Source organism: Malaclemys terrapin, chromosome 3 (genome assembly GCF_027887155.1).
Source record: "Malaclemys terrapin pileata isolate rMalTer1 chromosome 3, rMalTer1.hap1, whole genome shotgun sequence".
Classification (NCBI taxonomy): domain Eukaryota; kingdom Metazoa; phylum Chordata; order Testudines; family Emydidae; genus Malaclemys; species Malaclemys terrapin.
This window is the reverse complement of record NC_071507.1, coordinates 121,973,596-121,996,761: the sequence shown is the minus strand read 5'-3', so window position 1 is coordinate 121,996,761 and position 23,166 is coordinate 121,973,596. Positions and strand designations below refer to the sequence as shown.

The 23,166-nt window shown below is 42.9% G+C and overlaps 1 protein-coding gene across 6 annotated transcripts in view; it reads right to left on the bottom strand.

Moving 5' to 3' along the window:
* Nucleotides 1-1,896: 1,896 nt before the first annotated feature.
* The window catches only part of HS3ST5 (heparan sulfate-glucosamine 3-sulfotransferase 5), a 261,651-nt gene continuing 240,381 nt past the window's right edge, over nt 1,897-23,166 (bottom strand). For all 6 annotated transcript variants that reach the window (XM_054023061.1, XM_054023063.1, XM_054023062.1 and 3 more), the window contains 2 exons: nt 8,058-8,196; nt 1,897-3,663 (listed from right to left, as the gene is read on the bottom strand). In XM_054023061.1, the coding sequence (XP_053879036.1) occupies nt 2,733-3,663; nt 8,058-8,164 (1,038 nt within the window). In that variant the 5' untranslated portion in view covers nt 8,165-8,196 and the 3' untranslated portion in view covers nt 1,897-2,732. The remainder of the gene's footprint in view (nt 3,664-8,057; nt 8,197-23,166) is intronic.

Here is a 23,166-nt window from a genome sequence, read left to right as displayed (position 1 = left end):
CTAGGGGACTCCAGTGCAGTGAGTTAGCAGCTGCAGCTTCATTTAACTGTACATCACGTTGCAATCATAAGCTACAACAAAAAGCGCTCTTTCCAGGATGAACACTCATGATCAATTTGAATAGAAATGATTCACCCAGAACTTTGGGAACAGATCGAAGTGGCCAAAATGAATTATTCACACCTTGGTTCTGAAGAGGTAAATACCATAAGGTCAGAGCTGCTCAAACCAGTTATGAATATTTCAGCACAATCTTCAATTAAAATAGGGGTTTGAGTTATGGATTTTTTTTTTTTAAAGAACGAGTTCTGCTGTTTTACTTTTAACTAGCCAATGCCAACAATTCAGTTGTGTTAATGTTCTCAGCTGGGCTTTGGGTGCCCTACTATTTCAGGCTCCTTTGGACATCACAGCCCTCATCCATGCATGCTCTTTTGAACCAGTTTTGCCCAAGAACTTGTTCTAGATTTGTAAATGAGGGGCCTGATCCAAAGCTCATTGAAGTTAAGTGTCTTAGTAGCCCAAGGTAAGTAGCCAACCCTGTCTGTGAGCTTCCTGGGGAATGCAGCCACAAGAATGCTCTGTATTTCAAGAGTGTATTTCCTGTTCAGAGGAGGCCATGTAGGACTAGTTTGGGGGTGACACAGTTGCTTCATTACATGATCATCCCAGTGCTTCAGCAGAGCAGTAACTCCCAGGCACAAACGGATCTCTTCTCTTTGCCTTTTTGCATCAGGGCAACAGCAACCTGCCTCCTGACTAGGCCAGGCCAATGAGCAGCCCCCATACGAGGCCTTCTGGGACCTGCTTGCACCTCTAAAAAGGCCTTGTAAATTTTAAAATGGATAGAGCATTATGTATCTAATCTGCTGGATTGTTTACATACCCCTAATTCTGCTTCAGTACCTGGGCAAGTGAGATAGTTCATTAGATAAAGCATTGAGTGCTTTTGCTGTTTAAACCTTGCACCCATCCGGCCTTCTCAGAAGACTGCCCAATCAGCTTGGGAAGAAAGTGTATGTTGTTTACAACACTAGCGCATATGATTGGTGAGAAATACGCAAAAGGTATGGTGAGACAGTTTGCAATCGCTCACAGAAGATTTAAAAATCACTTGTTTAGAAAACTGATTCATTCACATCACTGAGCAGGATAAACAGCCCATGGGGAAAACTTTAGCTTATTATGAACTGAGCTACCAAATACACCACTGCTGGAACTCACAAGATTTAATACTCTGGATACCTTCCAAAATAGCTGTCCCTATACATCGTTCACACAATGGTTCTAAAAAGCTCTCTTTTTAAAAAAATACTATTTTTAATTGCCTTAGTTTTTCTTATAAATGCTTAAGAGCAGTATAGTATATATATAATATGAAGATACCCAATTCAGAGCTAATTGTCCTTCATTTCCTGAATGAACACTTGAGCTATATGTTTATGTGAGTGGTAGCAGCTCTATGGCTTGTTTGTTTCTAGGCAAACCTATATATTTTCACTTAAAAGCAGAAATACCACAAATGTTTTCTTTGATTTCTTCTAAGCCTGTTTGTCTCTCTGTCATTTCATTTTTTAATGACTGCTTTGCTCTTCTGATATACCTGGTTATAGACATCTTTCACCCTCATGGGCAACTGCAACTGAATTAATTATTGCAAAGCGCTGTAACTGAACAGCAATAATGTTCTTTGAGGTGTGTATTACACCAGATTTCCAGATGGGTGAGTTTTTTAATAAACTCAACTTCAACTCATATATCAGTTTTCTCAACTGTCCAGAAAATCAGGTTTACAAGTGCAAGTCACTCTCTCTCTCTCTCACACACACACACACACACACACATTTTTGCCTCTGGGATCACACCAATATACATCAGACAGCAGAAGGTGGAAAATAGTTGCACATATAGTAATTTTAATCCATTCCATTTTTAAATACCACAATAAATTTAATTTTCACAATAAATTAAATAGCCATATTCAGTTTACAAAATAGAATTACTTAGTGTGAAACCAGTATTTACAAACAATATACACTATATACATGTTTCTCTTTGTTGACACACAAGCATAGAAGAAAAAATTATTTGATTTTTTTGACACATGATTGACATGCTACAAGTGACACTATGGTCCATACAATAAAACAATAGTGCAAACTCACCACAGGAACTTTGAACCAATTTTGTTTGTACGAGATAGGATATTCTTTTCAAATAATAAGAAAATAGTATTATTCAGTTTCACTGTAACAATTCATCATTGTATTTAAAGTGTCAGTATTCCTTTAGCAAGGTGCATACTTAATATAGCCTGAACGTTATACTTTCCAATATACCCTCACAGCTACACACAATTCCAAGGTGAATTTGCATGTTCTAAACTAACATTCTGTCTGGGTCTATAAATGTGTCACATAAGAAATTTTATTGAGCAAGAGGAACACTGACCCTTTTGCACAGTATCTGAATTTATTCCCCTAAATACTACCTTGTCCTTTATTTGTATAGCTTAAAATGATGCAACTATGTAGAGAGTAAAGTTATGTTAGTTACTACTCTGTAGAAAAATTGATCCCACCTTATATTTGGTCACACACTGCATATGTACACGTATGCATGAAAAAAAGTTAGTTTGATAGTTGTGTCTATGAAAAGTGCATATTTTTACTCTAGAAGAGACATTGCTGCTTGTCTCCAGGTGCAACACATAGTGTCGTATGAAATTTAGTTTAGGGCCAGTTAAATGTCCTCCCAGTGATCTGGTAAAATTTTTGATTAAAAGGGTGAAAGAATTTGCGCAATTTGGTAATGACAGAGGAATCCACCTCTGGATGAATGCGTCCCTTGCTACCCGCCAGGCACTTGTTAAAGACAATGTTAAATCGCAAGCAGTAAAACCCTCTGGTGGCATTGAAGTATAAATTGTACTGACTTATCCTTGGAGGAAGATTTAGGAACTTCTCCACCAGTTGCAGTTCTGGCAGTGGTTCTGTAATGAGCCGATCTCCATCTACAATATGAAACTGCTCAATTGGAAAGTATTTTAACCATCTCTCCAGATGTTTTGTGTAGATGCTGGTTCTCACTGCCTTATACTTAGTGTTCACTTCGCAGGTATTAGGATCAATAGCCAGCTTCTCAAATTTGTAGTAGGTTTTATTCTTTCTTTCCTTCCCCTCCAGCACCTGAGTGTAATCAGAAATAGCTCTTGTTGTGGGTTCCCTGACAATGATCAGTAATTTGATGGATGAGTTCATTTTATAAATCCTTTCAGGTACTTCCTCTGTGATAAAATATGCAGGGCTTTTCTCAATTGTTATTTGATGAGGGTAAGAAAAAGGCATTTTTTTCCTGTACCATTCAATACCCTTGGCATAGTTCTCGTCGTTATCAAAGAAGTGAATTTCTTGAGAAGCTTTGACCACTGCAGGATGGAGGTTCAACATCTCAAGCAGTGCACGGGTGCCTCCTTTCCTCACCCCAATTATAATGGCCTTAGGGAGCTGCTGAACCAAATTGTGAAGCCGGATTTGCTCTTTAGTGGCGTTGCCCTTACGGAACTCATGGAGCAGCCCACGCTTGAACTGCAGAGCTCGGAATGGGATCTCGTCTTGGCCATGGGGTCGAAATCGACCATCAACGGGACAAATGGGCTGCAGCCTGAAATCAACAAAACAGATGAGATTTTTGTCCTGTTGTAAAGCGTAATGAACATCTGTTTGCAAATTTTATTTTAATCCACCCTTTATTAAATGGGGCAGACAATCTGTGGCATTTTTAATATTCTTCCAAATTCCTATTAATCAAGCTCTTAATTGATAGCAGCATGTTCACAGCATAAGAAAAACAAATGGCCTGGGTCATATTAGCACCTGCTTTACAACTAGATATTTGACAGATCTGGGCAATGTGCTTTTAGTAGAAAATCCTGAAACAAACAAACTGATTCCAGAATTCTGATGTGTAGTACTATTTTTGGAAATAATATCTTGCCATTTAAGGTATTTATGCTTTCAAAATGCTATTAATAACCTAAGATATGGAATAATGAGACAATTGTCAGGATTCCATGCTACAGAATCCATCACAATCCCTGAAAACACTAATGCTCAAGTTTGCACATAATATCTATCTATATCTATAGATGAGTATTACACCCCCGCAACCCCCATATTAAAAGAGCAATCTTAAGGTTGCAAGGTTAAGCACTGAAAAGTTAGGAAATGCCAGAATTAAGTGTGTGCGCATTATGATACAGTCATTATTTATATGTTTATATAATATTTTACACACTGCTAATAATGGAATGTGTGTGTGTGATTTACTAGGTTTTTATTAAAAAGAAAACTGAAAAAGCAGAATTTCCATCATGTGGCATCAAATTGACACCCACATGGTTCATCTGCAGAATTGGAACCTTTAGAATCACTGCAGAGACTTTTATCATTTGAAGTAATAGAGGGTCTAATAGCAGTAGTATGTTGTCATCCTCCATGTGGATCAGCACTTGAGGAAGAGACAGCACAGTTTGCCAGTAGATTTCACAGATATTTGCTGACAGCAGAGGAATAGTAAAACTCAGTAATCCTGCGTTCTATTCCAGTCTCTGTTGGGATATGTGCTCTAATGAGCAGACTCTTGTGTTTTTGCCCCAAGCTTGACTCCTTCTGTCCTGTTCCCTCCAGCCTGTTTGTGTACCAGTCTTGTCTCTTTCCCACCCTATCCAGTCCCAGTCTCTATTCATCAGGGTTCTTGTCTCAGTCTCAGTCCCAGTCCTAGTTTTCCCCTTTGGGCTCTCTGTTCAAGTCCCAATATCTCTCCCAATCTAAGTTTGACCCCCTCCACATGCTCAGTCCCCAACCTCCTTGCCCAGACAGTCTCAGTTACTCCTCTCTCTCCTTCTCAGTCTCCCCCACATTCCCTCCCCAGATCCTTGTCCCAGTCTTCCTGCTCCCTGCTCCTTGTTCCAGACTCTTTGTCCAGCCAGTCCCAGTTGTCCCTCACACCCCAGCTCCGTGTCAGATCTGTGTTGCCCCCCAACCACCTGGCTCCCAGTCTCCCACCATTTCTCTCACTGGCTTCCAGTCCCAGCCTCCCTGCCCAACCAGACCTAGGCACTCCTCTACTCCCCCCAACTCCCAGCCCCAACATCCTTGTCCAGTCAGCCCCAGTCCAAATTTCTCTTCCCCCTCGAGTCCGAGTCTCACCACACTCCTTCTCCCAATCTACTCCTTTCCCACCCCCGGTCCAGCTTTTGTTACCTCTGCATTTGAATAAGATCAGAATCATAGAAGATTAGGACCTCAGGAGGTCATCTAGTCCATCCTCCTCCATGCTGCCTGGATGCCAGTAGGTGGGAGGGGGGTGTCATTGAGTGCACAGGAAGGACAGGCTCCCTGATTTCAGGTCTGATGTCTGGCTCCACCATTGCCTGGAGCACCTGGGAGCAGCCATTACAGGGAAAATCCAGTTCTCCCTGTAGCCTAGGCTGGAGCATGCTCAAATCCTCTGTGGGGATGATTCATGCACATTCTGGTGTGCACAAGCTTGTCTCTCTCGGCTTATCTTCACTACTGGGGTAATTCCAATATATCTTTTTTGAGATGAGGCGACCACATCTGCACGCAGTATTCAAGGTGTGGGCATACCATGGATTTATATAGAGGCAATATGATATTTTCTGTCTTACCTATCCCTTTCTTGATGATTCCCAACATTCTGTTCGCTTTTTTGACTGCCGCTGCACACTGAGTGGATGATTTCAGAGAACTATCCACAATAACTCCAAAATCTCTTCCTTGAGGGGTAACAGCTAATTTAGACCCCATCATTGTATATGTATAGTTAGATTATGTTTTCCAATGTGCATTACTTTGCATTTATCAACATTAAATTTCATCTGCCCTTTTGTTGCCCAGTCACCCAGTTTTGTGAGATCCTTTTGTATCTCTTCGCAGTCTACCTATCTTGAGTAGTTTTGTATCATCTGCAAATTTTTCCACCTCACTGTTTACCCCTTTTTCCAGATCATTTATGAATATGTTAAATAGGACTGGGCCCAGCACAGATCCCTGGGAGACACCACTATTTACCTCTCCTCATTCTGAAAACTGACCATTTATTCCTACCCTTTGTTTCCTATCTTTTAACCAGTTACCAATCCATGAAAGAACCACCTCTTATCCCATGACTGCTTATTTTGCTTAAGAGCCTTTGGTGAGGGACCTTGTCAAAGGCTTTCTGAAAATCTAAATACACTATACCACTGGATCTCCTTTGTCCGCATACTTGTTGACCCCCTCAAAGAATTCAAGTAGATTGGTGAGGCATGATTTCCCTTTAGAAAAACCATGTTGACTATTTCCCAACAAATTATGTTCACCTATGTGTCTGACAATTTTGTTCTTTACGATAGTTTCAATCAATTTGACCAGTACTGAAGTGAGTCTTAGTGGCCTGTAGTTGCCAGGGTCACCTTGGGAGCCCTTCTTCAAAATTGTCATCACATTAGCTATCCTCCAGTCATTTGGTACAGAAGCTGATATAAATGATAGGTTACAAATGACAGTTAGTAGTCCTGCAATTTCACATTTGAGTTCCTTCAGACCTCTTGAGTGAATACCATCAGGTCCTGGAGACTTATTACTGTTTAGTTTATCAATTTGTTTCAAAACCTCCTCTAATGACACCTCAATTTCGGACAGTTCCTCAGATCTGTCACCCCAAAAGAATGGCTCAGGTTTGTTAATTACATTTCATGCCTCAGGGCATAAGATAAACTCCTGAAGGAGTCAAGAAGGAATTTTTACCCCACCTACAGAATCACATAATTGGCTATCTATAGTTTTAACCTCCTCTGAAGCATCAAGCATTGGTCACAGCTGAAGGCAAGATACCAGTTTAGGGGTCTGATCCTGTGAGGCACTGAGTCTACCTGATAGCATTGAATGCCTTCCTCAATAGTGGGACTGAAGTGAATGGAAGAGGAAGGGACCTAATCACCTTGGAAGGCATCAACACCACATAGGGATGGGGCCCAGGTTGGCCAGTAGTCTGATTTGATATTGCAGTTCCCATGTTGTTCTTATGCAGTTTTACATGCTCTAGCTACTTTGAATAGAAGCGTGTCACAGTTTTACACTTCGGCCATATTTTCCCAGGGTGGGGTGAGCAGGGTCATTGGCATAGACATGTGTACACAACCCCAAGCTGTTCAGACCTAGGCCTTACCCACAGGGAACCCCAAACTCTGTTTTCAGTCATGCTTCCAAAGCTGGCATATATCAAAGCAATCCCACATCATTCTTAGGTCTCAAAGACATTATCAGCTGTTAGGGATAGGTCTGTTACTTCCCAAATAGTTTCTCAAGGGTGTGCCTGGTCAAGAGTGCCAAATACTCTCTAAATTCCTCTCTGTGGATTTTCCACTGCTCTCAAGGAAATCACTTGCAGACACAACCTCCTTGTCTGGTGCATTCAGCTCCAGAACATCATGGCTAATTAACATAGTTAAAATTCTCAAACCCCGCAGCAATCTTTCAAGTGCAATAGGATTCAAAACTCGATAAGCTACTCTGCAGGCTCATACATAATTTTAACTATCCCTGTCGCACATTAATTGCTTTTCCGTAAATTTAGAAAAGAAGATACATAAATACATCATAACTGTTTTGCTGAGACTAGAGGTCAACGCACAGATGCACACATACAGAAATGAGCTACTGTAATGACATTTGTACTGTATGCTGCTTTATTCCTCCTCTGAAAACAAGCACCAATGCACACAGAATACAAATAGACAGATAGAAATACTTTGACTTGGACAAGCAGCACCCTTCTCCCTTCTCCCACTTCCTCCCCACAAAAAGGAGGAAGAAATAATGAAAATCAGTATTAAGGTGGATAGTCTTTCTATACATCAGTAGGAAAAAAAAAACCATGGAGAACTATACATTTTAAGCAAAAGAGGAGAAAAAAACCCCTGTTATAATTAATAAATCCAGATCCATTTATAACTAAGACTGTGACTTATACCTGGTTGTTTAATTACTTACCTATCCAAGCTCCCAACTCTGGCAACTAGATATAGGAGACTTCCAATAGCAAGGCTGCCTAGCACAAAGAGCTTCTGTCTCAGCAACGCCTGCTGTTTGAATAGCATGGCCCTCCATCAATCTTCAGGACTTCTTCAGTCTGCAGGGACCAGAACACATAAACCACTCATCAGCAAGTGGCAATACACTGGCTAATGTTTATTAACAGGCAGGCAATCAATTCTTACAAGTGATTAAGCCTCACTTGCAAAAATCTTTTCAAGCGGCATTGGTATTAGATAAACCTTGTTTATTTTGCTCTTTTTCTGCCACTCATAATAAAGCCAAGCAACGTATCTAGGAAGTGAAACTTATTATTTAAGAGCCAGTTTAACTATGTCCACCATTACTCGGAGAGGCAGTGTCCAGTGGCTAGAATCTGGGGATTGGGAGTCAGGAAAGCAAGTCACTTCTTCTCCCTATATATCTTGTTTCCCTTCCCACTCTTTGCTTGTCTCGTCTGTTTAGCTGGTAAACCCTTTGGGGGCACAGACTATCTCTCATTAAGTGTCTGTACACAGCCTATTACAATGGGCACCTGATCCTGATTGAAGCGTCTACTGGTACATCTGCACAGCTTGTGGCAGTCAGCCTCCCAACCTGGGCCGACAGACTTGGGGCAGCAAGGTTTGCACTACCACTCTTAAAATAGACAGAGCTTTGAAGTTTTGGCTCAGGCTGGAGCTCGGGCTTTGAATGCTAGGGAAGGGGGTGGGCTTCAAGCCCCAGCCTCCAGCCCAAGCAGTATGTTCAAAGTGCTGCCTATAGAGCTAAACTTAGTGTGCTGGAACAAGTCCCACTGCCCTGAGTCAGTCAGCCCAGGCTGGGAGGTTCGCTGATGTGGGCTGTGTAGACATACCTTAAGGTGCTTCTGTAATGCTAATAAATAATAATAATAATGTCTGGTAAAGATATAGGAGCAGATCATGGCTCCAAGCCTTCATTTAGCCTGTAGTACTGAATTCTTTCTTATTTATATGACAGGAGCCCCACAATAATAGTCCCAAGATCATGGCTGTATAGTGCTAGGCATGGCACAAACACAGAGTAAGAGCGAGTCCCTGTCCTGAAGAGTTTACAAAGGAAGCATTATTGTTCTCTTAGGGAAAAAAGAGATGGGGAACAACAGTACAGAGAGATTCACTGAGTTGCCCAAGGTCACAGAAGAAATCTATAGCACAGATGGGAATTGAACTGAAGTTTGAGTTGCTGCCTAGTGTCGTATCCACAAAACCATCTTTCCTCTTTCCTTTTTCTTTATTATTATATTTTTTCCTAGCCTTTCAAAGTTAAACACAAAAATGCTCCCAAAATAACGAATTTTAGATTTTAAGCAGTGCAGACAACCCATAGCTGGAGCTTAATATGTGAACAATTTAAAAGTGAGGAAAAAATATACGATATTACAGCTCTGTGTAGATACATTATTACTAATTACTACTTTAATTAAATTCCTTTAATTAAGAAATAGGGAAGGGGCAAGAAATGATAATGATAATGAGAGCAAATTTCCATAGGTTTACAGTCTTAAATCCTACACTGCTGCTTTCTGAAGATAAAAGAAAGGTTTCAGTATTACAGTAATTGGTTCTAAATTTCAGCTCTCAAGAAACATACACAATCCTCTCCATATGAGAATAAAACATAGTCCAAATGTCCTCCCTTGTCTAGCCACTTGGATCCCAATGGATTAGTCATGTTAAGTCATATCTGCAGGCCTTTCCGTGATTATGGAGATATGCAGGACATAGTGAAATGAAATTACAGATAACTTGGCTCCTGAACATAGATTCCATAGGGTCTCATTCTCTCAGTAATCATGTTGTCCTTAACATATATATATATAGGCTTATTGGGATTCACAATTTCTTTAAAATGTTTGTACCAGTTTTATGTGTTTGTGCAAGAGAGAGTTATAGAGGAAACGGTTGCAACCATTACCAACCAGGGTGAAATATAATGGCAGCTTACGTATTTACATTTCACACATACACCCCATTTCCCATTCCACCACTTATGAATTACTCATAACGTTTGCAAACAAATTCCTTTGGGGTGAATTTTTTTCAGCTCAGAGGTGATTTATTTTTAGTGTTTCATGAAAATTTGTCCAGCCAGTTTTGAGTTTTGCATGTATTAAAACAAAAATCCCACTTCCTGCATATATTTTGATCAGAAATGCGGTACATGCCTATCTAAAGAGTAGAATGAGTTTTGCTCATACTTGATTTGTTTTTTTGCAGATCTCCTTCAGACCAAAGGAACCAGACAAATTTGAAGGAAATTGGTTCAGTAGTTTTGAAGTTATAAGAGCTGACCTTTTTGCGCATGAGTAACAGTTTCGTCTTTTATGTTTCTTTGCTCAATCAGCAGCTTAGAAACTTGCAGGGGGAGGAGAGAACACAAGCATAACAGTCTTTGTTATTAGGTCTTTCTGCTCAGTGTACTGTAGCTTTGAATATTAGGAGCACTGTGAAGCAATCAGGCATAATATAAATTTTCAAAAACGTTGAAGGCCAAATTAATTCCTGCTGTAACTCCCTTGACATCAGTAGAGTTAGAGCAGAGATCATTTGCCCCTTAAAGCCCTAAAACCCCTCTTCTAGCAATGCCTGAAAATGCTAACTCACATGACACCATCAGAACTTCCATTTATTTTTAAAAATAATTTCAAAGTTATTACCTTCCTCTGAATGGTGCATTGCTGTCTAATCTTTGTCTGCCTTTTGGCTCACAAATTCATTTGAACAGGAAGCACATCTTTATTTATTACTTTTTTTAATAGTGTGAAGATCATTGTTAGTATGGAAAAAAGAATGAATAATTAATTTATAAACCTTGTCTTGTAAGTACATCAGGAAGCCCTGGATAGTGATGGTAATGAAAGCCCTTGTAGCCCCTTAAACCTCACGTAGCTCAGAAGCATAGACCAAGTAGTCTTGAGTTCTATTCTCCCTCTGCGGGTGACTAGTTCAGCAGTATGTTAGCACTTTCTGAGCCTGATTCAAAGACTACTGATGCTGACTTGAATGCAGTGAGGCTTGGATTAGACTTCTAAAACCCCCTCCATAAAATTACAGTTACACCAGAAAAAAGTACTGGGAAGTAGTTAAATAAATATCACCACCATGATTTTTACAATGGAACAAGGTTTAGAGAAGTAATTTCTTGACATCTGAAATGACTGCATCTTGGAATAACTAGTTCTAAGCATATAAAAGTTATTTGCAGTCCTATGCAACAGAGGAATGGGTTCAAGAATTAATTAGAGTTAAATCACTAAGTAATACCAACCGAAATACAATTAAGGTAAAAAAATCCTTCAGACAGGAATGTTACAAAAACTTAATATAGCAGCACTTAACTTTTGAAAGTGAAGAAATTAAAACCCTCAGATTCCATGGAAGCTGCATAATTTTAAAAGTATGCAAAAAGCAACAGAGGGTCCTGTGGCACCTTTAAGACTAACAGAAGTATTGGGAGCATAAGCTTTCGTGGGTAAGAACCTCACTTCTTCAGATGCAAGATGTCTTATGCTTATGCTCCCAATACTTCTGTTAGTCTTAAAGGTGCCACAGGACCCTCTGTTGCTTTTTACAGATTCAGACTAACACGGCTACCCCTCTGATACTTAAAGTATGCACACCCTCAACTAAAAAGAAAACAGGAAGATAAGAAAGGAGATATGGCAAAGTGGGTATTTGAACCAAAGAAGTGTCTTTCAGAATTTGTTACTGGAAGCTACAGAAAGAAGCATAAATTGTGACAATTAAAATATAAATTAGCAAGGCTCAGCAGGATCTTGAAGAGAAATCAACCGATGTCATAAAAACAACTAATAATAAGTGGGTTAAATATATCAGAAACAGGAAACCTGCAAGAAAAGTGGTGGTTCCCCCAAGAAGTAAAGGGAACAAATAAGAACTTTGTGGAGAAGTTAAATGATTTTTCTACATCAGTCTTTATCACAGAGGATGTTGGGGAAATACCTTTATAATCAAAGCCCTCCCTATCCATGTTCACCTGAAGGAGCACTCTCCCGCTGTGACCATAAAATCCCATCACAGCTACATTACAGTGAGAGAATGGAACTGTTTACAACTAGAAGAGACACATGAATGTAACAGACAGAATTTCCCAGCAACTGGACCATGAGTGGGGAACTTTCTATCACAAGAGAGAACCTCAGCAGTTTCAGAACTAAATGCAAATCCCATTGCTGCAGATTAGCCTTCTTTAATCATTTTGAGGACATTAAAATCCAAGCAAACTACTCCTACCTATTGGGAATGGAAGAGAGAGGTTTTGTGTTTAGTATTTAAAATCTTGTGAGGTCTTAGATATTATGTTGATGGCACAGTGTAAGGCCTTAGATAAAACTGAGCTCAAGAATTTGTGCCAAAGGCAAGTTTGAACACGACGAAATTATACTTACAGACCAAGCCCTTACCCTTCTGTATGATATTATTGCATATATTCATATAGGCTATTATAGTATAGACATACCCATATATTTAGAGAGATATGCAGAGAGATGGATTTAATCACAATGAAATAAGCAAAGGCATTCACTGGATTTTCATGAAACAGTCATGTCACACATAAAAAGTGATATAAAATTTCAAAATATGTAATGAAAAAACATCAGCATTTTTCATGATGAAAGCATGAAAGAAATTTTACTATTATTGTTAAAGGATTTCTTTGTATCAAATTTATATATTAGCTAAAACAGATTTTTTGCACACCAGCAGAGGTCATCCGTTGACCAATAAATATCTGCCTACATATATTACAGAGACGAGGTGGGTGAGGTAATATCCTGGGACCAACATGGCTATAATAACACTGCACGCATATATTACAGACAGATCTTTGAATCTATTGATAGTTTAAAATGTGTTTAATAAGAAATGGAACAAAGTCCTCAATACCTTTCTCTCTCTCCTTTCACTTTCTGTGTTTTTTTAATTATAAAGACACACAGCTCCGCTAGTTGTTCACTGTGAGTAAAATTCATACACCTCAAGTAGATTGGTTTTGTGGGAGGAGCTATATGGTGGCCGGAAAGGGAAAGAACCCACTCCCCCCATATGTGCGCATGCTGTAGAACAGTTTTTGATCCCCTTCATGGCCTGGGTTGGAATAGTGTCTGCAACCCTTCCTATATGAGGGTCTGTGGTCCCTGGAGACACATAATGGCAGACACACTAGCTATGGCCTGCCCCTCCCTTGGCCTACTCTAAACACCCACTTTGTGCTGAGTGGCTGGTAAGCAGATCTAGTATGGAATCAAGCTGAGCAGCAAGTGTAGCATTCTCCACAGGTGCCCATGTCTGAGCAATTAAACTACAGCAACATTACTGAAGCTGGTGAATTGCATTAACAGAGAACTACTACACATATGATGAGTAGTAACAGTATTTTTCATCAAAGGGCAGTTAATAAGAACATAAGAACGGCCATACTGGGTCAGAACAATGGTCCATCTAGCCCAGTATCTTGTCTTCTGACAGTGGCCAGATGCATCAGTGGGAATGAACAGAATAGGACAATTATTGAGTGATCCATCCCCTGTTGTCCACTCCCAGCTTCTGGCAGTCAGAGGTTTAGGGACACCCAGAGCATGGGGTTGCATCCCTGACTATCTTGGCTAATTGTCATTGATGGACCTAGCCTCCATGAACATCATTCATCAATATATTAGAAGGAGTGATGTAAGCAAGACATGAAAAATAATTTTTCCACTCTACTCAACGCCTATAAGGCCTCAGCTGGAGTACTGTGTCCAGTTCTGAGCACCACACTTCAGGAAAGATGTGGACAAACTGGAAAAAGTCCAGAGGAGAACCACAAAATGATTAAAGTCCAGAGAACATGGCCTATGAGGAAAGACTGGAAAAAAAAATTGTTTAGTCTGGACAACAGAAGACTGTATGTAAAAAGTTTTACAAAGAGGAGGGTGATTAAATCTTTTTATTCACTGAGGACAGGACAAGAAGTAATGGGCTTAAATTGCAGAAATGGAGATTTAGGTTAGACATTAGGAAAAACTTCCTAATTGTAAGGATAGTTAAATGCTGGAACAAATTACCTACAGAAGTTGTGGAATCTCCATCACTGGAGATTTTTAAGAACAGGTTAGGTAAACACCTAGGAGTCTGGTGGCACCTTAAAGACTAACAGATTTATTTGGGCATAAGCTTTCATGGGTAAAAACCTCACATCTTCGGATGCATAGAGTGAAAGTTACAGATGCAGGCATTATATACTGACACATGAAGAGCAGGGAGTTACTTCGCAAGTGAAGAACCAGTGTTGACAGGGTCAATTCAATCAGGGTGGATGTAGTCCACTCCCAATAATAGACGAGGAGGTGTCAATTCCAGGAGAGGAAAAGCTGCTTCTGTAATGAGCCAGCCACTCCCAGTCCCTATTTAAGCCCAGATTAATGGTGTTGAATTTGCAAATGAATTTTAGTTCTGCTGTTTCTTTTTGAAGTCTGTTTCTGAAGTTTTTTTGTTCAATGATAGTGACTTTTAAATCTGTAATAGAATGACCAGGGAGATTGAAGTGTTCACTTACTGGCTTATGTATGTTACCATTCCTGATGTCCGATTTGTGTCCATTTATTCTTTTGCGGAGGGACTGTCCGGTTTGGCCAATGTACATGGCAGAGGGACATTGCTGGCACATGATGGCATATATAACATTAGTGGATGTGCAGGTGAATGAGCCCTTGATGCTGTGGCTGATGTGGTTGGGTCCTCTGATGGTGTCGCCAGAGTAGATATGGGGACAGAGTAGGCAACGAGGTTTGCTACAGGGATTGGTTCCTGGGCTTGTGTTTCTGTGGTGTGGTGTGTAGTTGCTGGTGAGTATTTGCTTCAGGTTGGGGGGTTGTCTGTAAGCGAGGACTGGCCTGCCTCCCAAGGTCTGTGAGAGTGAGGGATCATTTTCCAGGATAGGTTGTAGATCGTGGATAATGCGCTGGAGAGGTTTTAGCTGGGGGCTGTATGTGATGGCCAGTGGTGTTCTGATATTGTCCTTATTGGGCCTGTCCTGTAGTAGGTGATTTCTGGGTACACGTCTTGCTCTGTCAATCTGTTTACTTACTTCCCCAAGTGGGTATTGTAGGTTTACGAATGCTTGATAAAGATCTTGTAGGTGTTTGTCTCTGTCTGAGGGGTTGGAGCAAATTCGGTTGTATCTTAGGGCTTGTCTGTAGACAATGGATTGTGTGATGTGTCTTGGATGGAAGCTGGAGGCATGTAGGTATGTATAGCGGTCAGTAGGTTTCCGGTATAGGGTGGTGTTTATGTGACCATCACTTATTTGCACGGTAGTGTCCAGGAAGTGGATCTCTTGTGTGGACTGGTCCAGGCTGAGGTTGATGGTGGGGTGGAAATTGTTGAAGTCCAGGTGGAATTCTTCAAGGGCCTCCTTTCCATGGGTCCATATGATGAAGATGTCATCAATGTAGCGCAAGTAGAGGAGGGGCACTAGGGGACGAGTGATGGACTAGGAAATATTTAGTCCTCCCTGAGTGCAGGGGATTGGAGTAGATAACCTGTCATGGTCCCTTCCAGTCCTACTTTTGTATGATTCTATGTTGATAGTTACTTCATGAATGGTCTCAATAGGGACTACTTGCTGAATAAGGTACTACTTAGTGTGATTAAAGGTGTCAGAACATAGCACCTCATTAGCAATTTTTGAAATTAAAAAAATAGTTTTCTCCCATTGCTTTGAACAATGTGCATAGATAACTGCTCTAAAATTATTTTTTTCTGTCAAAGCTGCCTATCCCTGAATAATATTTTCATATCTGAAATAAGACTTCTTTGCTGAAACTTAGATGCTCTTCTATTAATTAAATCTTTGGAAAATATTTAAACTAACCACCCTCTTAGCTATTTTGAAGACGGTGAAGCCCATTTTATCTAAATAAGGAGAGAGCTTGGCATTCACTGGAATTCAAAATATTAAAAGCAGTTAGAAGCATTGATGTAGAAACCATCAGCATCACCATTCATGCTGGAAATATGTTTTGCCAGTAGACTACACTCCCAGTTGAAATTTACAAGTAGATTTTCCCTGTGCTGCTTTATCAATGTGTAAAAATTCCAGGCTATGGGAGTATTTATTTATTTATTTATTTACACAGACTCATGCATGTGGAAGCATGCTGCACAAAAGAAGATTGGTAAATCTGATGCTGTCTTTGCAACCTAATCTCAGACATTGTTTACACTGGGCTTTTTGCACTGGCATAGCTACAGTAATGTAGCTGCACTGCTGAGAACCCCTGTTGTAGATGTACTGCAACAGTATAAAAAGTGACTTGCACCGGTGTGGCTTTACCCCAGTTTTTAAACCAAGGTAAGCCACATTGGTACAAGCCACTTTTTTGGAGCAGTGCAGCAAGTTGGGGTTTGCATCGGTGCATTTATATCAGTGTAGCTGCCCTATGCAAAAAACCCACTGCAGACAAGTCTTTACCATGCTCTTCTTGAAATCTTATCCTTCCTTGGCTTGACTCTGTCCTCTCCTGGGTCTCCTCCTACCTCTCTAACTGCACCTTCAGCATGTCCTTTGGAGGATCCTCCTCATACTCTTCAGCTTCCTGTAGGAGTTCCCCTTCTCTTCCTTGGTTTCCTTCTGCTCTTCCTCTTATCTTTATTCTTTACACCTTATCTTTGGGTAATCTCACCCACAAGCACAAATTTAACTATCATCTGTATGTTGACGACTCACAGATCTACCTCTGTACTCCAGACTTGTCTCCTGTCCAAACTAAAATCTCAGCCTGTCTCTCTGACATCTCCTCATGGATGTCTAGCCATCAGCTCAAACTCAACATGGTTAAAACAGAGTTTTTAATCTCACCCCACCTCGCCTGCTTTCTTGACTACTATAGACAACACCACCATGCTGTCTGTCATTCAGACCCATAACCTGTGCTTCATCTGCAACTTGGACCTCCATCTAGGTTCTCATATCCAGGCTATGTTTAAATCTTGCTGTTCCTTTCTACATAACATCTCTAAGATATAGCCTTTCCTACCCAGATCCAGACAACTAAAACTCTCATCCCTGCTCTCATCATCTCGTATCTCAATTACTACAACATCCTGTTCTCTGGCCTTGACAAATGTAATCTTGCATCTCATATCCATTTAGAATGCTGCTGCAAAGATAATTCTACTAGCCCATCGTTTTGACCATGTCACCCTTCCTTGCATTGCCCCCTTCTCTATGTTATCAAACATAAACTCCTTGTCTTCTTTTTCAAGGCTCTTCATGGCCTATCTCCATCCAGCCTATCATCTCTCATTCACTTTCAAGATGTCAACACTTGCTTCCCATTTGCCAATGACGCCAACCTTCGTCGTCCACTTGTTAAATTTTCAAACAAGAATCTTTGTGTCTTCTCCCATGCTGCACCTCACACTTGGAAGGAGCTACCTGCAAGCATTTGCAAATCTACCTCGTTACCCACCTTCAGATCCCTCCTTCAAACTGTCTTATGCAGCGATGCCTACAAAAGGTTGAGAGTGGCTAGGCTGTTGCTGTGCTGATACCACCGCCTATCCTGCTGACCAATGTTGTCTCGCTGCTTCCTTGTGTTCCCCCATCTGTCTGTATCCATCTGTTGTCTCGTGTCTTATATTTAGATTGTAAGTTCTTTGGGGGCAGGGACCATTTGTTTGTTCTGTGTCTATCCTGCACCTAGTATAATGGGACTGGGGCTCCAACGCACTACAATGATGAGGAAGTGGCCTCTTTTTTATCAACACAAACCAGTAAATACTTCTGCTCAGTCAGGGTGGATTTGAAGTGTGGAATCAGCTTATAACCTGCACATAATCATTCAGAATGACTCTTTCACTGCTCACATGGTGCATTTAAAGAAATATATCTGCCAAACATGGAAAAATGAAGGCATGACAAGGCAAATCAGATATTTCTGTCTATAAATAACTTGCTCACTCACTTACACACTTTTTTTTTTGCAGACAAATATAATTATTTCTCCAGGCTAACTGTGTTTTTCCCTCATTAAAAATTATAAACGAGCAAAACTCAGGAAATAAAATATCACCTATGGATCAGACAAATAAAAACTGCATGTGACAAGACATGTTCACCCTGCTCGTGAAGGGATGGGCAAAGGTAGGCTGGGATTTTCATTGGTGCCAGGGGATTTAGATGCCCAATTCCCATTGAAATTTAGTGGGAGTTGGGCACTTAACTCTCTTAGGTTGCACGGACAATCCCAACCTTAATATCCTTGTACCAAATTAGCTTGTTATGCACAGGGGGATGTGACCAACAGACCAAGATGGGCAGTACTTCTATTGCCACTGCTCCCAGGGGTTTCTTCTGGGAAGACCAGCTTTAAGGGCTTCATCCACAACCTAATGAACTGAATAAGCTTTGGGTAATGGTGCTTATGCAGAGGGCCCGCCATAGTATCCCTGGTAATTCCTGACCACAACCCTTCTCCAGCTAATGCCAGCCATTTTTTAGGGATTTTATTTCTCTGTTAAGTGAAAATTTCAAAGCAACTTTAGCTATGGAAACAAGGAGGAGTGCGGAGTCCATTTAGGGGGGAGGGCTAGCTCAGTGGTTTGAGCATTGGCCTGCTAAACCCAGGGTTGTGAGTTCAATCCTTGAGGGGGCCACTTGGGAATCTGGGGCAAAATCAGTACTTGGTCCTGCTAGTGAAGGCAGGGGGCTGGACTTGATGACCTTTCAAGGTCCCTTCCAGTTCTAGGAGATGGGATATCTCCATTATTTTTTTTTTTTTTTTTTTTTTTTTTTTAGCTATGGTGTTGTCACCAACCCCTCCATAGAGAACAAGAGGCGCCAACTTTCTGGTTTTCCCGGAGGTGATCAACCCCTGCTCTGCCCCGGGCTCTGCACCCACTGCACTCCTTCCCCCAAGGCCTCACCCCACATGTTCCTGCCCGATTCTGCCTCCTCCCCTGAGCACACCCCGCCCTCCCTCTGCCTATTCCTGTCCCCGCTCCTCTCCTCACCCCCAGCGCTTCCTGCATACTGCTGAACAGCTGATCACGGGTGGATGGGAGGCTCTGAGGGGGAGGGGGAGGAGCTGATTGGCAGGACTCACCAGCAGGTGGGAGGCACTGGGGGGGGGGGAGAAGCTGATTGCTGAGCACCCACTATTTTTTCCCCATGGGTGCTCCAGCCCCAGAGTACCCATGAAGTCGGTGCCTATGGAGAAGACCTCTTCAGAGCGCTATTTGAAACTCAAAGATCTGTGACATTCTGTGGTGTATAAGCAGGGCCGGCTCTAGCTTTTTTGCTGCCCCAAGCAGCAAAAAAAAGCGCCGTCCCCCGAACCCCCACAAGCCCCTCAGCCGAGCGCCGCGCCGCCCCCCCCAGCTGAGCACCGCGCCGCCCCCCTAGCCGAGCGCCGCCAGAACCCCCCCCAGAGCACCGCCTCCCCCGCGCCACCCCCCCCGCCGAGCGCCGGAGGCCACCCCCTCCCCTGCGCCAAGCGCCACCGGAACACCCCCCCAACGAGCGCCGCATGCCGGAGCCCGCCCCCCCGTGCCGAGCGCCGCCAGAACCTGCCCCCCCCGAGCGCCGAGCCCCGCGCTGCCCCCCCCACCGAGCGCCGCACAGCGCCACCGGAGCCCGCCCCCCGCCCCCCCCGCCGAGCGCCGCCGGAACACCCCCCCACGCCGCCAGAGCCCGCCCCCTGCCGACTGCCGCGCCGCCGGAGCGCCCGCCCCCTCCCCGCGGAATGCCGCGCCGCGCTCCCCCCGCCGCCCCTTACCAGGTGCCACCCGAAGCATGTGCTTGGGTGCCTGGTGCCTGGAGCCGGCCCTGTGTATAAGCTCTGGAAGCCAGGAACACACTTATTCACTGGGCCAGACTGTTCAAGTGACAGCTCTCAGGCCCCATGCAAGAGGAAAACAAGAGGGGGAGAGGGGGAGCTCATCTCTGCAGCTTGGTGTTACCGAACTGCATGGTGCCCGAGAGCTCTTACAAATGAGCTCTCTGTTCCCTGAGCAGTACTCCTTCCCATTCTTGAGCCATTTGTCGTTCTCCCATTGCGGTAGAGCAGGCTGCCAAAGTTACTACAGCCTTGGGCTTTATCATCTCTCTTACACGGCTCCAGCTTGGAGGAGAGACAGATGTGCTCCTGTGCCTGTGTTAAATGAAAAAGTGAACAAACCTGTTGGCAACAGAGGCCAGAAGGGGTCATTTCTTCTGCTCCTGATCAACTGTGATAGTGGGAGCCACACTTAAAAAACCATTAGGGAATGTACCCCCATTGGAAGAAAGCATCCTTCTCCTGTCATCAGCATGTGACACCTTTAAATTAACTGGACCTGATTCGTCTCTGACACCAGTTTTACATTGATTACAATGGCGTTACTCCCAATTGATGCTGGTGGAATTAAGAGAATTGCTAGCTTGTGACACAACTTGATTTACACAGCGATTTGTTATATTTAATTTCTTCAGCTCAGTTTAGTTCCTTCATCCTCTTTCCTGCTGACAGTTGCCACTGTGGAATACGATACCATGCTCAATGGTCATCAAACACAAGATGCATGAGTTAGCAGTGAGCCAGTTAAAAGAAAAAGACAGAGTGGCTCTAGTTGTAAAACTCATATAATTTATGCAGGAACTTGGAATAACCTTGGAGCTATGCAGTCTGTGTTTGCAGTGGACATCAGTCAAGTTATCCATCTGGTCTGGCTTTGTCTGCTCCTGGCTCATGTGCATTACAGAACCCAAATCCTAGTTCCTTTTGGGCTTATGGGATGGCCTTAGTAATGATTATGTTGTAAGAGAGAGGAGTGTGGATGAAAATCGGAATCAACACAACATTAATTAAAAGTTTAATTTTCATTGTCTTTGAGCTACATGCAGACATCTTTATATAATACTCATATCCAAATGGACACTTATACTTTCAGTAAATATGGAATAAAAGCACAACCCTAAATCCTTAATTAGGGCCAAATCCTGTTTCCCCTGAAAAAGTAGATTTGTGCAAGGGTTCTAGATATGTGGTGTTTAGATACCATGATGCTCAATACCCTGTACATGTCTCAACAGATGGAAGAGCTGGTCTAGAAATGATAAAAGAACATTCACAAATAATTTATTTGCCAGTTGAGGGGGGAAAAGGATTGTGAATTATTTATCAGGTCAATATTATTCAACCATCAATAGAGCTGGGAGAATAATTTATCAGTTTACTTGTGAATAATTTATTCATCATTTGATGACAGCGGGGGGAGGGCTGGAAATTAATGAAATAAACTATATTCAGTCAGAGACAGCTAACCAGGGCACCAACACAGGAGCTGAGGACATGGAATTCTCTCCCCAACTTGGTGGCAGGCTGTGGAGCAACAAACGGAGCAGCTGTTTTTCAGCTTCTACTATAGCTTATGGTTAGTACAGTAGCATCCATTCCTTTTGTCCCAGCATGTGAGGGTTTGGGTCAATGGATCTATGTAGCTGTTAGGAACTTATGTGGCCACACCACCTCTTCCAGTTCCCCCATTACCTATGCAAGGTTGGCACCTGAGCCAACACCCATTTAAGTGAATAGCAGGACTCACTGATTTCAGTGTCATTGCATCAGGTCTCTAGAGCATGCTAGCACATAGCCGTATTCCGCAGAACACTGTAGTTACAGAGGCCCCGTGCAGCTTCCCAGGGAACAACTAGACAGCATTTTGGAGCAAGGTTCCTAGCCCAGGTTGACAGACTTGGGTTAGTGGGCTCACGCTAGCACTGTAAAAATAGTTGTATGGACACGGCTTTGAAGTTGTGGCTCAGGCTGGAGCTCAGGCTTCGGAAGCCAACCCCCCTCCCTAGGCAAGAGCCCAAGCTCCAGCCTGAGCCGCAGCTTCAAAGCGCTGTCTATACAGATATTTTTTGAGCCCTAGCACAAGCCCCGTTAGCCTGAGTCTGTCGACCTGGGCTGGGGGCCTCGCTCCAATTGCTATCTAGATGTACACTCAGTGTCTTAACATCTTTTGTCAGGGGCCTACCCTGCAGCAGAGTCAGACCTGATCTACACGACACATTTAGATGGATATAAGGCAGCTACATCAACCTAATTATGTCAGTGTCTACACCACAGCTTGGTCCAGCCGATGTAAGTGCCCTACTACAGCGACATAATAACCCCATCTCCACGAGAGGCCTAGGGCTTGTGTCAGTGTAGTTAGGGTGAGGCAGTGTCTGTGCAGATACTGCATTACTTGCTGTGGCTGTTGGCTGTCTTGTCAATTTCAGGGCTCCATGCTGGAATCCTGAAATTGACAAGAAAGCTGGGCAGCTAGAGCCTGCCTGTCCCCAGCTTCCTGCTCCCAGCCAGGCTGCACCTGCCTGGCTCCCAACTCAGGGAGGCAAGAAGCCCAGGCGGCTGCTTCCATCTCCCAGCAGGGAGGCGAGAAGCCTGGATGGCTGCCCCTTCACTCCCAGGGAGGAATGGGAGGCAAGAAGCCCAGGTGGCTGCTCTCCCCCCACTCCTGGGAGCAGCAAGCTGAGCCTAGCTGAGAGCCCCGGCTCTCAGCCCCCTCACACTGCCCCTCTTTAGTCGGTGGAAGTGTTCCTGGCGAGGACACGCACTGCCAGGAGAAGGAGAGTAGTGTGGACATCAGCCACAGCAGTAATTACAGCAGGGGCTGTAAGTCAACCTAACATAGGTCGACTTAAATCTATAGTGTAGACATGCCCTCAGTGTGCCAACAGCCCACTGAGAGCAGTTGGCCCTGATAGAAGCAGTTCTGTGGGCCTGCACCACCTGCTTGATTGCAGAAGTCAGCAGGCTGATAGTAGAAGCAGCAGTTGAGAGACTTCTCAATATACTCCTGCTTTACAGCTGTGCATGGTCCTGTCTCTGCCTACACCATCGCCAGCCTTGCCCCACCCTGTAACTGCTCCTGCTCCAGCCCCCAGCTTCTTCCTAATTTCTGACTCCCACCTTCGAACCGCCACTACACCTTCTGACTGTGAGTCCAGTTTAGCCTTCAGCTTAGGCATTGGTTTCTGACACCAAGCTATG